The following is a 13,675-nucleotide window of genomic DNA, read 5'->3' as shown; positions in this document are numbered from 1 at the left end:
AGAGGGGCTGACACAGTGGCTGCAACATCGGGCTCAGGCACAGGAACAATTGAGAGGGCAGGCAGGACCGAGTGGTGTTTCGGTCTGTTGTACACTGGGTCCCTATGGGTCGGAACCAACAACCTGACATCTGAGTGGATGCAGTGGCAAATTTTGGAGTTGCCAGCATTGATGGGATTTTGGGGTGTCTGGCTGACAGAAATCACTGAGAGAGTAAGTGTGGACAGAGAGAAAATGCTCGGCTAGTGTTGGAAGAATAAAAACAGCTCCCATGTGCCAAAGCAAACAATAAAGATGAAAGGGCTAATCTTAAATTTCATAATTTTTCATCTTGGAGTCATTATCAGCTTAGGACACAGTAAATTTGGGTTGCTAAATTCCTCAGCTAGATAGTAAGCTGATGGAAGGCAGATCTACCTCCCTTGTTAGCACCTACTGTGGCACCTCATCTACAGAAAGTGCTCGATAAAGATTTGTTCAGATTTAACTACTGCAACATAACCCAATCCACACATCAACCTCTTTTCACATCCGAGAAGAATCTGGCCTTTCCTAAAATCAATTAACCACAAGTAAGCCTCTGGCATACCCAGCTGCTGGCTCCGGAGCTGTAGGCACGTAACCAGAAGAGACAGCGCCTCTCCTGCGATCAGGGAGTCTTTGGTGGATACAGACTGCTGCCGAACGCAGATTCCTGCATGCAGGGCTACTGGCTCGCCTTCACTCCCCGAGCTGCAATTGCTTCCTGAAAATACGCAAGCACAAGTTGACTGTGGAGCCCACAGACACTGTGGGATATTCTAATAACCTTTTAACATATACCAGTATCCTCATGTGAATTTACATACTTCAACAAAAGTCTAAGACAGGAGAGAGATTCCATCACTTCATTTGAAATGCCGTCAATGTCTCAAAATGTGCTTACAGGGTAAAAGTAAGGTAATACAAGTTAAGAGTAATATAATTTGGGGTGAGGGAATCCTCCCAGGGTACTGAAAATGTTCTACATCTTGTTTTAAATTAGACACATACAAAATACCCTATATAACATAATGTGCACATATGAATGTCCTATCTTTTCAGCAGATTGATCAGGAAAGCCAAATGAAGCTGAGAAAAAATCAATGAAAGCCTAATAGAAAACGGGACAATCGAAGAAAGGCCTTTTCCAGGTGGGGCTTCCAGGTCCATTTGTATTAGAGCCATAATCACTTTTCTCACAGCACTCTCATATTCACTCAAGCCAAAAACCCTGCTTGGTGTGACTTCCCCATTTATGTTTATACACAGTGATTGTCCTTCTTAAATGAAGGACAGTGTCCATGCAGAAAGACGCAGAGCTCCTTAGCACAGCCTGCTGAATGTGCACGCAAGCTCGAAGGCGGGGGAAAATGCACTCTCCAAGCCTGGATAATCATCTCAGGTATTTCTTGCCCGCTGTTTGAGTTACTTTCCCTGTTGGATCAATACCTGAACTGCTGAGTCTGTTTCGAATTCCAGCAGGAAACAGGGAATTGCTTTCTTTAATTGGCTGGCTACTCCCAACAAGGTCAAGGCGTCCTGCAGCTGCAGCCCACGACAATCTCATGAAGCAAGCCACGGTAGATGTGAAGTCGCTGACTTCCATTGTCTAAGGAGAGTGGACAGAGGGTTAGGAGAGAAGGCAGTAGTACTTGAGCACCCTTTGCTAAGTGTCTTTAATTCTGGGAGACATCCCCCCTCCCCCTGGATTGTCCAGAAGTACAGCCCTGCTCACATCCCAACACTATGCAAAGACCCAGTGCCACACCTTGCCCAGAAAAGACTGATCTCTGAAGTCTGGTCTCAAACGAGCCCTTCCATGGTCTGTACTGGTTTCTCTGCCCAGACTACTGGAACCGCTCGTACAGGCCAGGCTTAGGTTCACTGTGCTCATGCTTCCCTGGCTGGAGTTCACACGGCTCCTCTCTCCCACGCCTTCTTCTTCTCTTCACGTACTTAGTCTCTATTCTTCAAACCAAAAAGCCAAACTCACCGCCTGTGAATCCATGCCAGCTCACAGTCACCCTATCTGATAGGGCAGGACTGCCCTGTATGTTTGGAAACTCTTTATGGGAAGAGAAAGCCCCACCTTTCTCCCTTGGAGCCATTAGTGGTTTCAAACTGGTGACCTTGCAGGTAGCAGCCAACGTGTAACCATAATACCACCAGGGCTCCTCTATTCTTCAAGTCTCACTTCAAATGCCACCTCCTACTTTAAAAACATCCACAGGAGTTACAGGAAAGAAGCCGCTTCCTCTGAAGGACGCAGGACATTCCCTTTAGGGCTCTCTTATGAAACTCGGTACTTTCTACCTCGACCGTTAGTCATTTCTGTACTAGTGTTCTCTTTCTTACCACAAGTTCTTTGAGAAACAATATCCATTCAATGTCTATTTCTGCTCCTTTTATAATTTTTTCCCTGGCATCAATCACTGCCTGGCTTTTCCCATTTGCTTTGCTTTTTATATACTGTAATGATTCTTTTATCTTCAATTTCTTTGTTTTCAGCATTAGAGGCTGGGGTGCAAATGTGAACAACCGTGGTATTAACCAGTATTCCTTGTAGGTGTATGGAGATCATCGCTGAACACAGTTTGTACTGCGGTAACGAATATAACACCATGACTATTTGATGTCATTCCTGGGCCAGGACAGCATGTGAGTGACCAATTTAAAGCGGCTCCCTGATGCATAGATAAAGTCATTTGTATGTCCACAGAGCCTCTGCACCCCACGACCAATGCCTTCTACACAGGAAATACTTAAAACTTCATGGACCCACCGATTACTTACTTGTATTGCCACCCGTGCAGCAGGGATGATTTCCTCAACCCTAATAGAGGATCTGTCGGATACTGAGAGTTGCCGGTAGGATGACTTTTCTGGGGTGCCACACAGGGACATCTGCCTACTTGTCTGGCGGCTGACGTTTCGGAAAGGGCGAGAAGAAAGTGCTTCTATGCCATCTTTGGTGATGTCTTCCTCTAATAATGTGGGCATTGTTTGTCCAACAAGCAAAAACCTTAAAATGAAAGAAAAAGTAGGCTTATTCCAGGCCATTTCACACTATATAAAATGATAGGGTTTGCAGTTGAGAGGTCTGGGATCTGGCCCCAATCCCAACTACTACGTGGACACCTGCCTCTTCCCCCAGAAGAATTTATTTCAAAAGACGGCATTGAATCTGCTGCTCCGGGAGAGGGACATATCGGAGCACACGGGTGCAGATGAAGGGGGAGGAGGAGAGAGTGGAGCACATCCTGGCCCACCGAGCCTTGAGGATGATGATCCCAATTAGAGCAGCCAGTCCACAGAGAGGACCACATGGCCAGCCCCACTATGAGACGTGATGCCCCTCACTGACCAACAGCTCTACAGGGGACAACACCGGAGACACAGTGTGGGAATTGCAGCCGATCTGATCCTGCCACACCGAGGCAAAACACTAAGGGGGTGCAACAAAACAGCAAGGGAACGGAGTGGCAAGGTCCCCAAGAAATGCTGAAGGTGGACTTTGGGGCCAGGGCGTGGTGCCTCAACAGACTGGACTGGAAAACACTCCTAAAGGCCAACAAACAATCCTTGAACTAACTACAAGCTTTTCTTTCTTGTGTTTTGTTTTGATTTTTTGTCATTGGTTTGTTGTATATTGTTGCTTTGTTTTGCTCTGTCTTGTTTTTGTGCATGTTATGATCTCCGCAGGTCTGTCTAAATAAGATATGCTGGGTGAACAATCAGGAGAAGAAAACAACGGGACCGACAATTCCATGGGGACATGGGAGATGGGGAGGTGGGGGGAAAGGAAGTGATGTTAACAAACCCAGGGACAAGGGAACAACAAGTTATCCAAATTGGTGGGGAGGTGGGTGTGGGAGACCTGGGTAGGGCATGATCAAGGGTAATGTAACAAAGAGGAATTGCTGAAACCCTGGTGGGGACTGAGCATGATAATGGGACAGGAGGAAAGTCAAGGGAAATAGAGGAAAGAGCTGGGAAGTAAAGGGCATTTATAGAGGTCTAGATAAGGTATCATCAGAACCAAAAATCTTACCATAGTGAATGTCCAGTGTTGTGAGTGGCGATACTGAGAGCGTAGAGAGAGGGTGGGTTGGAAAGGGGGAACCGATTATAAGGATCTACATGTGACCTCCTCCCTGGGGGCCAGACAACAGAAATGTGGATGAGGGGAGACGTTGGACAGGACAAGATGTGGCAAAATAATAATTTATAAATTTTCAGGGGCTCACGAGGGAGTGGGGATAGGGGGGAAATGAGGACCTGATGCCAGGGGCTTAGTGGAGAGCAAATGTTTTGAGACTGATGAGGGCAATGAATGTACAAATGTGCTTTACACAATTGATGTATGTATGGATTGTGATAAGTGTTGTATGAGCCCCTAATAAAATGATTAAAAAAATGATAGGGTTTGGAAAGAAAAATAAACTATTGCCTTGAGAGACTAAGGCAATACAGAAGGACATACCTTGCAAGTTGCAGGCATATGGAATAAACACCTTGCCTGGTTTCATAGTCAACTTCTGATGGGATGGAGTCCCTCTGCATGACATTGACAACCAAACTTAAAGAAAAAAGACGGCAGTCAAGATTTATGTTTCTTTTATAGGGGACTCTTCATAAGTAATTTAATTGGTTAGCAGCAGCATCAATTCGAGTTTCTGCAAGCTCCTCAGTAAATGGACCATACATATTTCCACCCCAATGCTTTTCTCAAACGCTCCTGATCTACATTGAAATAGACTCCTTTCTTAGTCAAAAGAACAGCCAAGGCAGAATGTTTTAGTTTCCTCTTCTCAATAACTAGTCTGAGTTCACTAAATAACCGTTACCTTGGCGGTAATAAAACAATCAATTCAAAAATATGTACAAAATGGGCATATTCAATTAAACTAACTTGTTTCTCCTCATGTTAGCAAATCTTCCTCCCTGGTCCCCCTACTTCCATCATAACTGCTTCCCTCCCCCCACCCCCATCTCTTGTTAAGAGACCACCAGTGCAATCCTTCAAGACACCCTTTAAATCAGATCATGGCACTCCTTTTGGGGAAAAAAGGCAGAGCCCTCAGAGTTGCTGACAGGATACATGTCCTCTCTCTGGTTTCCCTGTCCTCCTGTCCCAGTGCTCTCTGGCCAGCCCACCTGACTTCCTGCTGCTCTCGGAACTCACCCTCCCTGTCTGCACTGCAGGCTCCCACACTGCTGGCTTCCTGTGGGAGGACCTTTCCCCAGGACTCTCCTTGTCTTGTTCCCCTGTCTCTTTCAAGTCTTGTACTGTGTTGTCGAGCCAGGTTTCCTCTAATCGCTCTATCAAAACTGCAACTCTCTCTTTATTTTCTCTAGAAGAGCTCTTATCTGTGTATCTATTACCTGACTTCTATTTCTGAACATCTGATAAGACACTTTTGCTTATTGTCTGTCTCCTCTTGACTGTACGCTAATTTATGCACGAGGCAGCTCCGCCTTTGTAGAGCAAAGCTTGGCACGTGAGGTGATGCACAAAAACTCCTAACCAAACCCACTGTTGCCAACTTGATTCCCCCTCACTGTGCCACTACTGGACAGAGGGTGTCCAGGCTGTATATCTTTAATGAAGTGGACTGCCTAGCATCTTTCTTTCATGGAGCCACTAGTGATCTAGAACCTCCCCTCCCCTCCCCCAACAGCTTTAGAATGCCCCTTCCTTATTTACCTAGGAAATGTCCAGTCATTTCTCAGCTCTTGAGTTCAAATGTCAATTCCTAGGAAGTACTACATAGCTATTTTTACTTTAGGAAAATGTGGTCACCTTTTTTTTTCTTCGCTCCCAGCATTTCTTATATGTGTCTTTGAAAACATGGATATGTTAAACCATGAGCATCTCCAGACCAGAGTTAATATCTAATTGACTTCTGCATCCTCAGCACTAAGTAGAATTCCTTGCACAATATGGACTACTGGAGTCAAATTCACTTTATCCCAAACTAACGTAGCAATCAGAAGTCAGCTAGATTGGGAGGCTTCACCTTTCTCTGCTTGAGCACTGCCCCTACTTCAGGGGAAGGCAGATGCTTCTTTAGGCTCTTTCGGGGGAACCGATTACAAGGATCTACCTATAACCTCCTCCCTGGGGGATGGACAACAGAAAAGTGGGTGAAGGAAGACATCAGACAGTGTAAGATATGACAAAATAATAATTTATAAATTATCAAGGGTTCATGAGGGAAGGGGGAGTGGGGAGGGAGGGGGAAAATGAACTGATCCCAAGGGCTCAAGTAGAAAGCAAATGTTTTGAGAATGATGATGGCAACAAATGTACAAATGTGCATGACACAATGGATGTATGTATGGATTGTGATAAGAGTTGTAGGAGCCCCCAATAAAATGATTTTAAAAAATAAGAAAGAAGATATTCTACAGGATGAAACAGCATGCCTTCTCAACGCTGCATATAATGCCTTGTAGGATAATCCAGTCTTTCCAGAAACAAGTATCTGACACCACCGCATGCACTTTCGGCAACTCACAGAACACTGAGTCAACACTAACCTCAGACCGCCAGCTTTGAGGAAGTTCTCACAGAACGATTTTGCACAGTTTCTCGCCATGTCGTCATCAGCTGTCGGCATGAGTTTAGAGCTCAGCACCTACGAAGCAGAGAAGCACAATTAATCATCCCAGCATCTTAGGGAGAAACGACTACTTTGCTAAATGCAACATTCAGGTAACCTGAGCCAGAGAACATCTTTAAGTGCCGGCACTCTCCCCCTACAAGTATAATAATGGTTAATAATGAAAATAATTGCACCTTCCAAGTTTTATTTACTTAGCAAGAGAAATCTGTTCTGAAGAAAGCTGACGTGCTCTTGATGAAGCCAGCAAATGTGAACAGCAAAGGCCCTCAGGACTGGAAAAGAATGGGCAACTTTATGTGATGTGCCAGAGATAGTCTTTAAAATGTGTGTAAACTGAAACTTTATAAAACAGTCTAGATATTAAAAAATCTCAATGAGCTCCCTAATGATGACTTTAACTCCTATTATGTGAACATTTCTACCACTGCCATCTTTGCAGGGTGCAGACGCAACATACTTCTCCGGAGGCGTCACTGCGGGTGTGAACCACTGACTTTCCAATTAGCAGCCAAGCACTTATTCAATGGGCCAAAAAGGCTCCTAATAATAACCTATCACTCACAGGGCACGCTGACACAGTCTTTTCTTATGTAGGTAAGTCCTGACTTAAAATATATTCAAGTTATGAAGGACCTCACAACTATTTTTTTATATATAATTAATAGTATGTATTATAAACAAGGTTGTAGTAATTTGCTGATGCTATAATTCTCAGATGCTCACAAAAGTTAAGATTAATAAAGATATTGAAAACAAAAGGCAATAATGAAAATCTTTAAAAAACAAAAGATGTATTCGCTTATAGTCAGAAACGCCGTAAGCAGCAGACTTGTTGGAAGAGAAGTCTGCATGAAGTCAGGGACTCCCTGCACAGGCCCACAATTGCCCTTACAGTCGCACTAGAGCACTGCTGCTGACTCAAAAGACTGGTGCTTCAGGAAGTCCATTTCACAGATATTATAGTCGTGGAAACCCTACGGGGGAACGTTTTGCTCTGTGCTATATAGCTGTTGAGTGGGAATAATTTTGGTTGACCATGCACGATGCAGTTATGGTGCAGGTGAAGAATACAGACTGCCAAAAGAACAAACCAATCTGTGTTGAAGACGCACTGGCAGAGTGACCCTGAAAGGTAGGGTGGTTAGACACGTCCTCATGACAGACTGGTCCCTGGAGAAAGACATTGTGCTAGGTGAAGCCGAGTGGCAGCAAAAGGAAGGAAGGCCCTCAACAAGGTGGACTGATTGCTAACAGTGACTGTTTCAATGGGCTCAAAGCTAACAATGATTGTGAGGACGGTGCAGGACTGAACAGTGTTTTGCTCTGCTGTACATGACGACCCTGTGAGCCAGAACCAATCTGAAGGCACCTAACAACAACAACACAAGCATAAAGCTGAGCTGCTTAATATGCATTGTTTCCTAATCTCACTTTGACTTGACAGGTGAAATGACCTCAAGGTTGTAAACCTCTAATTGGAATCCAGCGTGTTCATGACTCATACCCATGCTTCTTTGAAGTCAAGGCAATGCGTAAGTAAAGGGTGTTAGGTGGATACTCTGGGGCAAGTCAGAGAAGTATTTCATAGAGGAACCAAACTGTAGTATAGCACAACAAGCTGGATTATCCTTCAGTTTTACCATCACTTTATCGGCTAAACGGGATGCTGTGCCATCGAGCAGATCTCATCTCAGAGGACTCTTGGATTACCTGGATACCGTAGTGTTAGAATCTGACTGCCAGGTGTGTCGTACTGTGGTGGCTTTCAGGTGCTGTAGCGCTGGAAGCTATGTCCCTGGTAGTTCAACTATCTGCTGTGCTACCTAGTGGGCAGGTTTCGGTGGAGCTCCCTCACCAAGACAGACTAGGAAGGAAGGTTGGTGATCTACTGGCAAAAAGGAGCCAACGGACCTTATAGGTAATAAGATGATGGAGATGGCAGAGCATCGGGCAACATTTCAATCTGTTATATGTCAAATTTGCTATGAATTAAAGCTGACCAGATGACAATTACCACCACCACCACCAACAAATTGTACCCTTAAAAAATACCAGGATGTATTTAATAAGTCTGAAACACTAGCCACTGAACATCCTATGGAGCACAATTCTACTCTTGACACACAGGGGCTCACCATGAGTTGGAACTAACATGAATCAACCTGAGGGAACTAACAATTCCTTATTCACATCTTCTATTTTCGAGCATAGGGAGCCCTGGAGGTGTGATGATTACAGATTGTGCTGCTGTTGCCAGGTCAGCAGTTCAAAAACCACCAGCAGCTCCAAGGGAGAAAGACAAGGCTTTCTACTTCCACTCCCCTAGAGTTCGAATCTTGGAACCCCACAGGGGCAGTTAGCTTTTCCCTGGCCTCCAGGTTTGCTCTGCATCAGAATCAACCGGATGGCAGTGAGTCTTTTGCAAGCATAATGCACCTAAGTATAAACTGAAAAACAAAATGAAAAGACTCGCATTTTCAAAGGCAAAAAGCAAAGTTCTATTTTTCCCAAAGTCAATTTTCTAAGAATTCAACTTACAACAGAAATCTGTTTGTTTCTAAAAGCAAGACTCTGAAAACCAAAGGGAAATGAAAGTAGGTTCTTACCTCTAAGTTGTAGAGCACTCTGAAGGTGGACATTCCTGGGGCGAAAGACCGGAAGAGGCTCTCTAAAATGGAGCTGGCGCTGGGCTGGTGCTGCTGCTTTGAGGAGAGGGAAGGGGACTTTGAAGACTGTGAACTGGACTCAGAGAGCAGTGTCTTCTACGTTTGAGAGAACAGAAGAAGGAACGCATGTCACGAAAGCACAAATTACAGAGCGCTCAGGCATAGTCTAATATACGAGTATGCAGTTTTGACAATAGCTATTCAGAAAACAAGAGGCTTACAAATTAATCCTAAGGCACATGGTTGTAATAATTATCAAAACCTTGAACTTTATCATATAAATTACAATTGATCAACAAGATTTAAATACTACATGAAGGCCTTTGAGAATGTTTTCTAATTAAGCATTAATTTCTCTATGAACTTTTTGGAGCCCCCTTCTATATTTTATAGTTACATTAATTTTTTTCTTTCCCAAATACATAAACTATAGCTGTCTAGAATCTGCTGATCTCAACTTCCACCCCGGAAATACAAAATACACATCTTCGCAATACTACCAATTTTGTCCTAAATGAATTTACTCTGAGAACATAATTAAGTAATATTATCAACAAAGACGATTTTAATACACGTATATAGCCCTTAGGATGAACAGCTTAAGATTTAAACGAAAGGAATTTTAAATATTAACTATGAAAGAAGTAAATGCTAATCCATTTATGTAAGAACTCCAACTTCTGCAACCATCACATGCTGAGAAAAACGCTGACACGAGAGAAAAGTACCGCAGACCTACATTATGCCCACAGACGACCCAGGTCCCCTCTCTGAGCCGGGTTTCTTCGTAACTGTCGTGAAGAGGGTAGAAGTGATGGTGTGAAAACGTCTAAGGTACGACGTATGTATGTGTGTGTGTATACACACATATATACTCAGAGATATAAAGTACTGCTCTGAATCATGGAAACCCTTATTACATAAAGCTATCAAAATGTGAAGCTATTACTTCCCAGAAGATTCCCCACCCTGGTCTATATGCCACTGCAGACATTGCCAGTCCTCCAATCATTCCCTTCAGAACTCTGAACTTTGCAGCTGACACCATGTCAAAATTATAGTCTGGGCATCGCAAAGGTTTGAATTGTGTTCCTTTACAATGCTTTTGGAGTTTGGGGAACAAAAAGAAGCCTCAGAGGGCAAGATCAGGGCTGTAGGGTGCCCGGGATCAGGTTTATTCAATTAACTATTGCAGGTCACCTGCCTGTTACATCTAAAAAAGAATGAGCAGGTGCATTGCTGTGATGGCGAAATGCCTTGGCGCAGCTTTCCCGGGCCGTTCTCTTACCAATGCGGTTTACAACTTTTGGAAAGCTTGTTAATAAGCCCTCTAGATCATCTCCTTTTCCTCCAGAAAATCTATCTAAATTACTTCTTTGGAATCCTCCCCTCCCAAACCAGTCACCATAATCTTCTGGGCTGACTTCTTTGCCTTGAATTCATCCTTGAAGGTTTTCTGACCTTCCTTACAAGGTCTGATCCACTTAAACCTGCAGTATTATATGGAAACGCATTTCCGTAAACTTGCTGCAAAGCTGCAATGATTTGGGAAGACATTCACTTGAGTTTTATTGATAGTTAGCCCTCCTGACCTCAAAAGTGATGTCCCCCATCCCATGGTATTGGGGGTGGGGGTGGGCAAGAACCCTATCAAGACCAAGACAAATATATTACTGAGAAAACTTGTCTGCTGCCATCACAGAGACGTTTATACACACGTTTTGCCAAAATAAATCTGTGTGTCTATCTGTGAGCTAGGGTATGCCCGCGCGTGTCCTGTGGATGAGGGTTGTCTGCACCCAGTCATGAGGTGCAGTCTCAGAACCGCTAAGGAACAGTTTCCCGTGGGCAGGTTTGCTATGGGTTGGAACTGATTCAATAGCAGGGGGTTTGGTTTTTGATTTATGTGCGAACTGGGACCTCAGTAAATACTTCTTCACTCTTCCTTGTAGGATGCTCCTATCAATGCTACCTAAATAACTTCAAAAGCCAACATGAAGTCTTGACTTTCATTTAGGGCAAAGATAAATTCCAGGACACTCATGCATACCTTTCTTCCTAAAGAATCAAGCTGATCAAGGGCTTCCTGAATGGCTGGGTCAGTAGGTATTAAGAGCAGAAGCTTCCGTACACGTAGCGTTATTCTGAAATGATCCAAACAGAAATTTTTTCCCCTAAGTTGGTTTATTTTCACCCCTTCAACCTGAATTAAAAATAAAAATTGTCTTTTTAAGGTCCACTCTTATTTGTATTTACCTTGGCTCCTCTAGATTGGCAAGCTGGTAAAGCATGTCAAAGACGTTGCACACAAGCGCCATCACCACTCCCGGGAGGGACTTCTCCTGGGAACAAGCACAGCACAGACAGGTTGGTAAGAGGATCCTCTCTTTTCCTCACTGCATTTGCAAACAGTAAAAACATGACTCTGACAGTCTGGGAGCATGAAGAGGACAAGGGCATCTCTCTCGTCTAGGGTGTCCACTGCTTTGCCTGCTGGCCGCTGGACCCAGAGACAGGTAGTAGAGGGGAGACGGCAAAGCCAAGGGCACATGGTCGTAAAGTCAGAGTGGGCACCACTGAAAGCTGGTAGAGCTCAGCTGAAGTGAACAAGGTAAGGAGTCATTTGAAAGCAATATTAAAATAACTAACACATATAAGATTCACAAGCAACACATAGATGTATACATGTAATATAAACTGGTTTAGAAAGTCACCCTGGTTTTTTTTCCCCTACAGCTGTGGGAAGACAAGATAATCTAGCTATGTAGTAGAAATGCAGACATACAGCAACTACTATTTTCTGGCTATTAGACACCACTATGGAATGTATTTATAGAAAAGGCTTTCAATACATTTTGAATACCTATGAGATACTTCAAAAATAGTATACTTTAAGATTTTCTTTTAACTTTAAGATTTTTGGTTGTTAATGAGTTGTCATAGTGCCACTGTTGATTGGGATTTTTTTCTTAAATTCACGCAACATATATATATGAATTAAAAAACAAATAAACACCTCAGAACACTAAAATTAAACCTGATGAACATTTGTTGACATCTATAGCAAACTATGCTATCTAAGTTAAGAAGATACAGTCACACAAAATCTTAATTTGGAATTAAAGGATAAAACAGACCATACACTAATCGTGGGTGGGTGGGTGGGGATGCGCCTATAGATCTTTTAATAAGTTTGTATATCTGCATTTCTAGGCTGCAGACATCTAATGAGCAGAATAACTTTGTTCAACTTTGTATTCCTAGGGCCTAGTGCAGCTGCTGACACAGAAGGGTGCCTAATAAACAAGTGGATGGATTCATGAATGTATTCAGCACGTAATAACCGAGAGCCTGCTATGCTCAGGGAGTGAGTGTTTTAGGTGCTGAGGATATTGCAATGCGCAAAACAGATTTTGTTCTCATGTAGTTGGCTATTTTATTGAGGGAGGGAAATAACAAAAACAAGACAAATGAAACATATAGTATATTAATGGAAGAGGAGTCCTGGTAGATTATATGTTGGGTTGTAAGGTCGGCAGTTCAAATCCAGCAGCCACTCCACAGGAGGAAGATGAGGCTTCCTGTTCCTGTAAAGACCTACAGCCTCAGAGACCCAAAGGGCAGCTCTACTCTGTCCTGTATGATTGCTATGAATTGGGTCTTTTGGTTGTTGATATTTTAAAGAACAAATGACCAAGGAGGGAGGGAAAACGAGGCGTGCAGGATGAGGATGAGGGGTTGATATTTTAGACAAGGCCCCACTGAGTAGAGGCTGACTACTGGGAGAGAGCATTCTAGTCAAAGGGAAGGGCAAGTGCACAGGCTCTGCAGAGGACTCACACGGAGGTAGGCGGGTATGGCTGGAGAGACACGAGTGAGGGCAATCTGGGAACAGACAATCGTAGAACAAGCTGGCCCTGTGGGTCCCATTAAGGCTCTGGCTCAGACTCTTGAGTGAAGTGGGAGATGGGACCTGAATTGTGGCCATGGTTTATGTTTAATAAGATTGTAAGCTGCTGGCTGCCACGTGGAGCAGAGACTCCAGGGAACAAGCCACCAAGGACAGTCTAGGGCACCCATGAAACACTGCCGGGAGGGACAATGACTGCTGGGCCAGGTGGAAGCTGGAGAGACAGAGAAGAGTAGTTCTGGATGGATTACAAAAACCAGTCTGTTGTAGAGAGGGTGAACCTCTGAAGAGAGGCACAGGGCAGGGCAACGCGAGTGGCAAAGCAGCCCGTTCTGTGATTCAGAAGATGGAGAAGTGAATACATCTCCCAACTTAATCCTTAATCCAACTTAATTCTCAGTAAACTGACTTCTTCTGAGGCCCCAGGATCGTCTGAGAGAAAGGACAGA

General features: G+C 43.9%; 1 protein-coding gene across 1 annotated transcript in view; it reads right to left on the bottom strand.

Annotated features, from left to right (window-relative positions):
* Window positions 1-13,675, bottom strand: part of USP24 (ubiquitin specific peptidase 24) — a 98,546-nt gene that overhangs the window by 45,131 nt on the left and 39,740 nt on the right. The window contains exons 29-36 of the mRNA XM_004699640.2: window positions 11,573-11,658; window positions 11,367-11,460; window positions 9,257-9,412; window positions 6,565-6,662; window positions 4,505-4,600; window positions 2,815-3,043; window positions 1,471-1,630; window positions 590-745 (exon numbers count right to left, since the gene is read on the bottom strand). Coding sequence (XP_004699697.1) covers window positions 590-745; window positions 1,471-1,630; window positions 2,815-3,043; window positions 4,505-4,600; window positions 6,565-6,662; window positions 9,257-9,412; window positions 11,367-11,460; window positions 11,573-11,658 — 1,075 coding nt within the window. The remainder of the gene's footprint in view (window positions 1-589; window positions 746-1,470; window positions 1,631-2,814; window positions 3,044-4,504; window positions 4,601-6,564; window positions 6,663-9,256; window positions 9,413-11,366; window positions 11,461-11,572; window positions 11,659-13,675) is intronic.

Source organism: Echinops telfairi, unplaced genomic scaffold (assembly GCF_000313985.2).
Source record: "Echinops telfairi isolate 266 unplaced genomic scaffold, ASM31398v2 ScPeMD7_443;HRSCAF=831, whole genome shotgun sequence".
Lineage (NCBI taxonomy): Eukaryota > Metazoa > Chordata > Mammalia > Afrosoricida > Tenrecidae > Echinops > Echinops telfairi.
The sequence above is the reverse complement of the archived record's forward strand: the minus strand, read 5'-3'. Positions and strand labels throughout refer to the sequence as shown.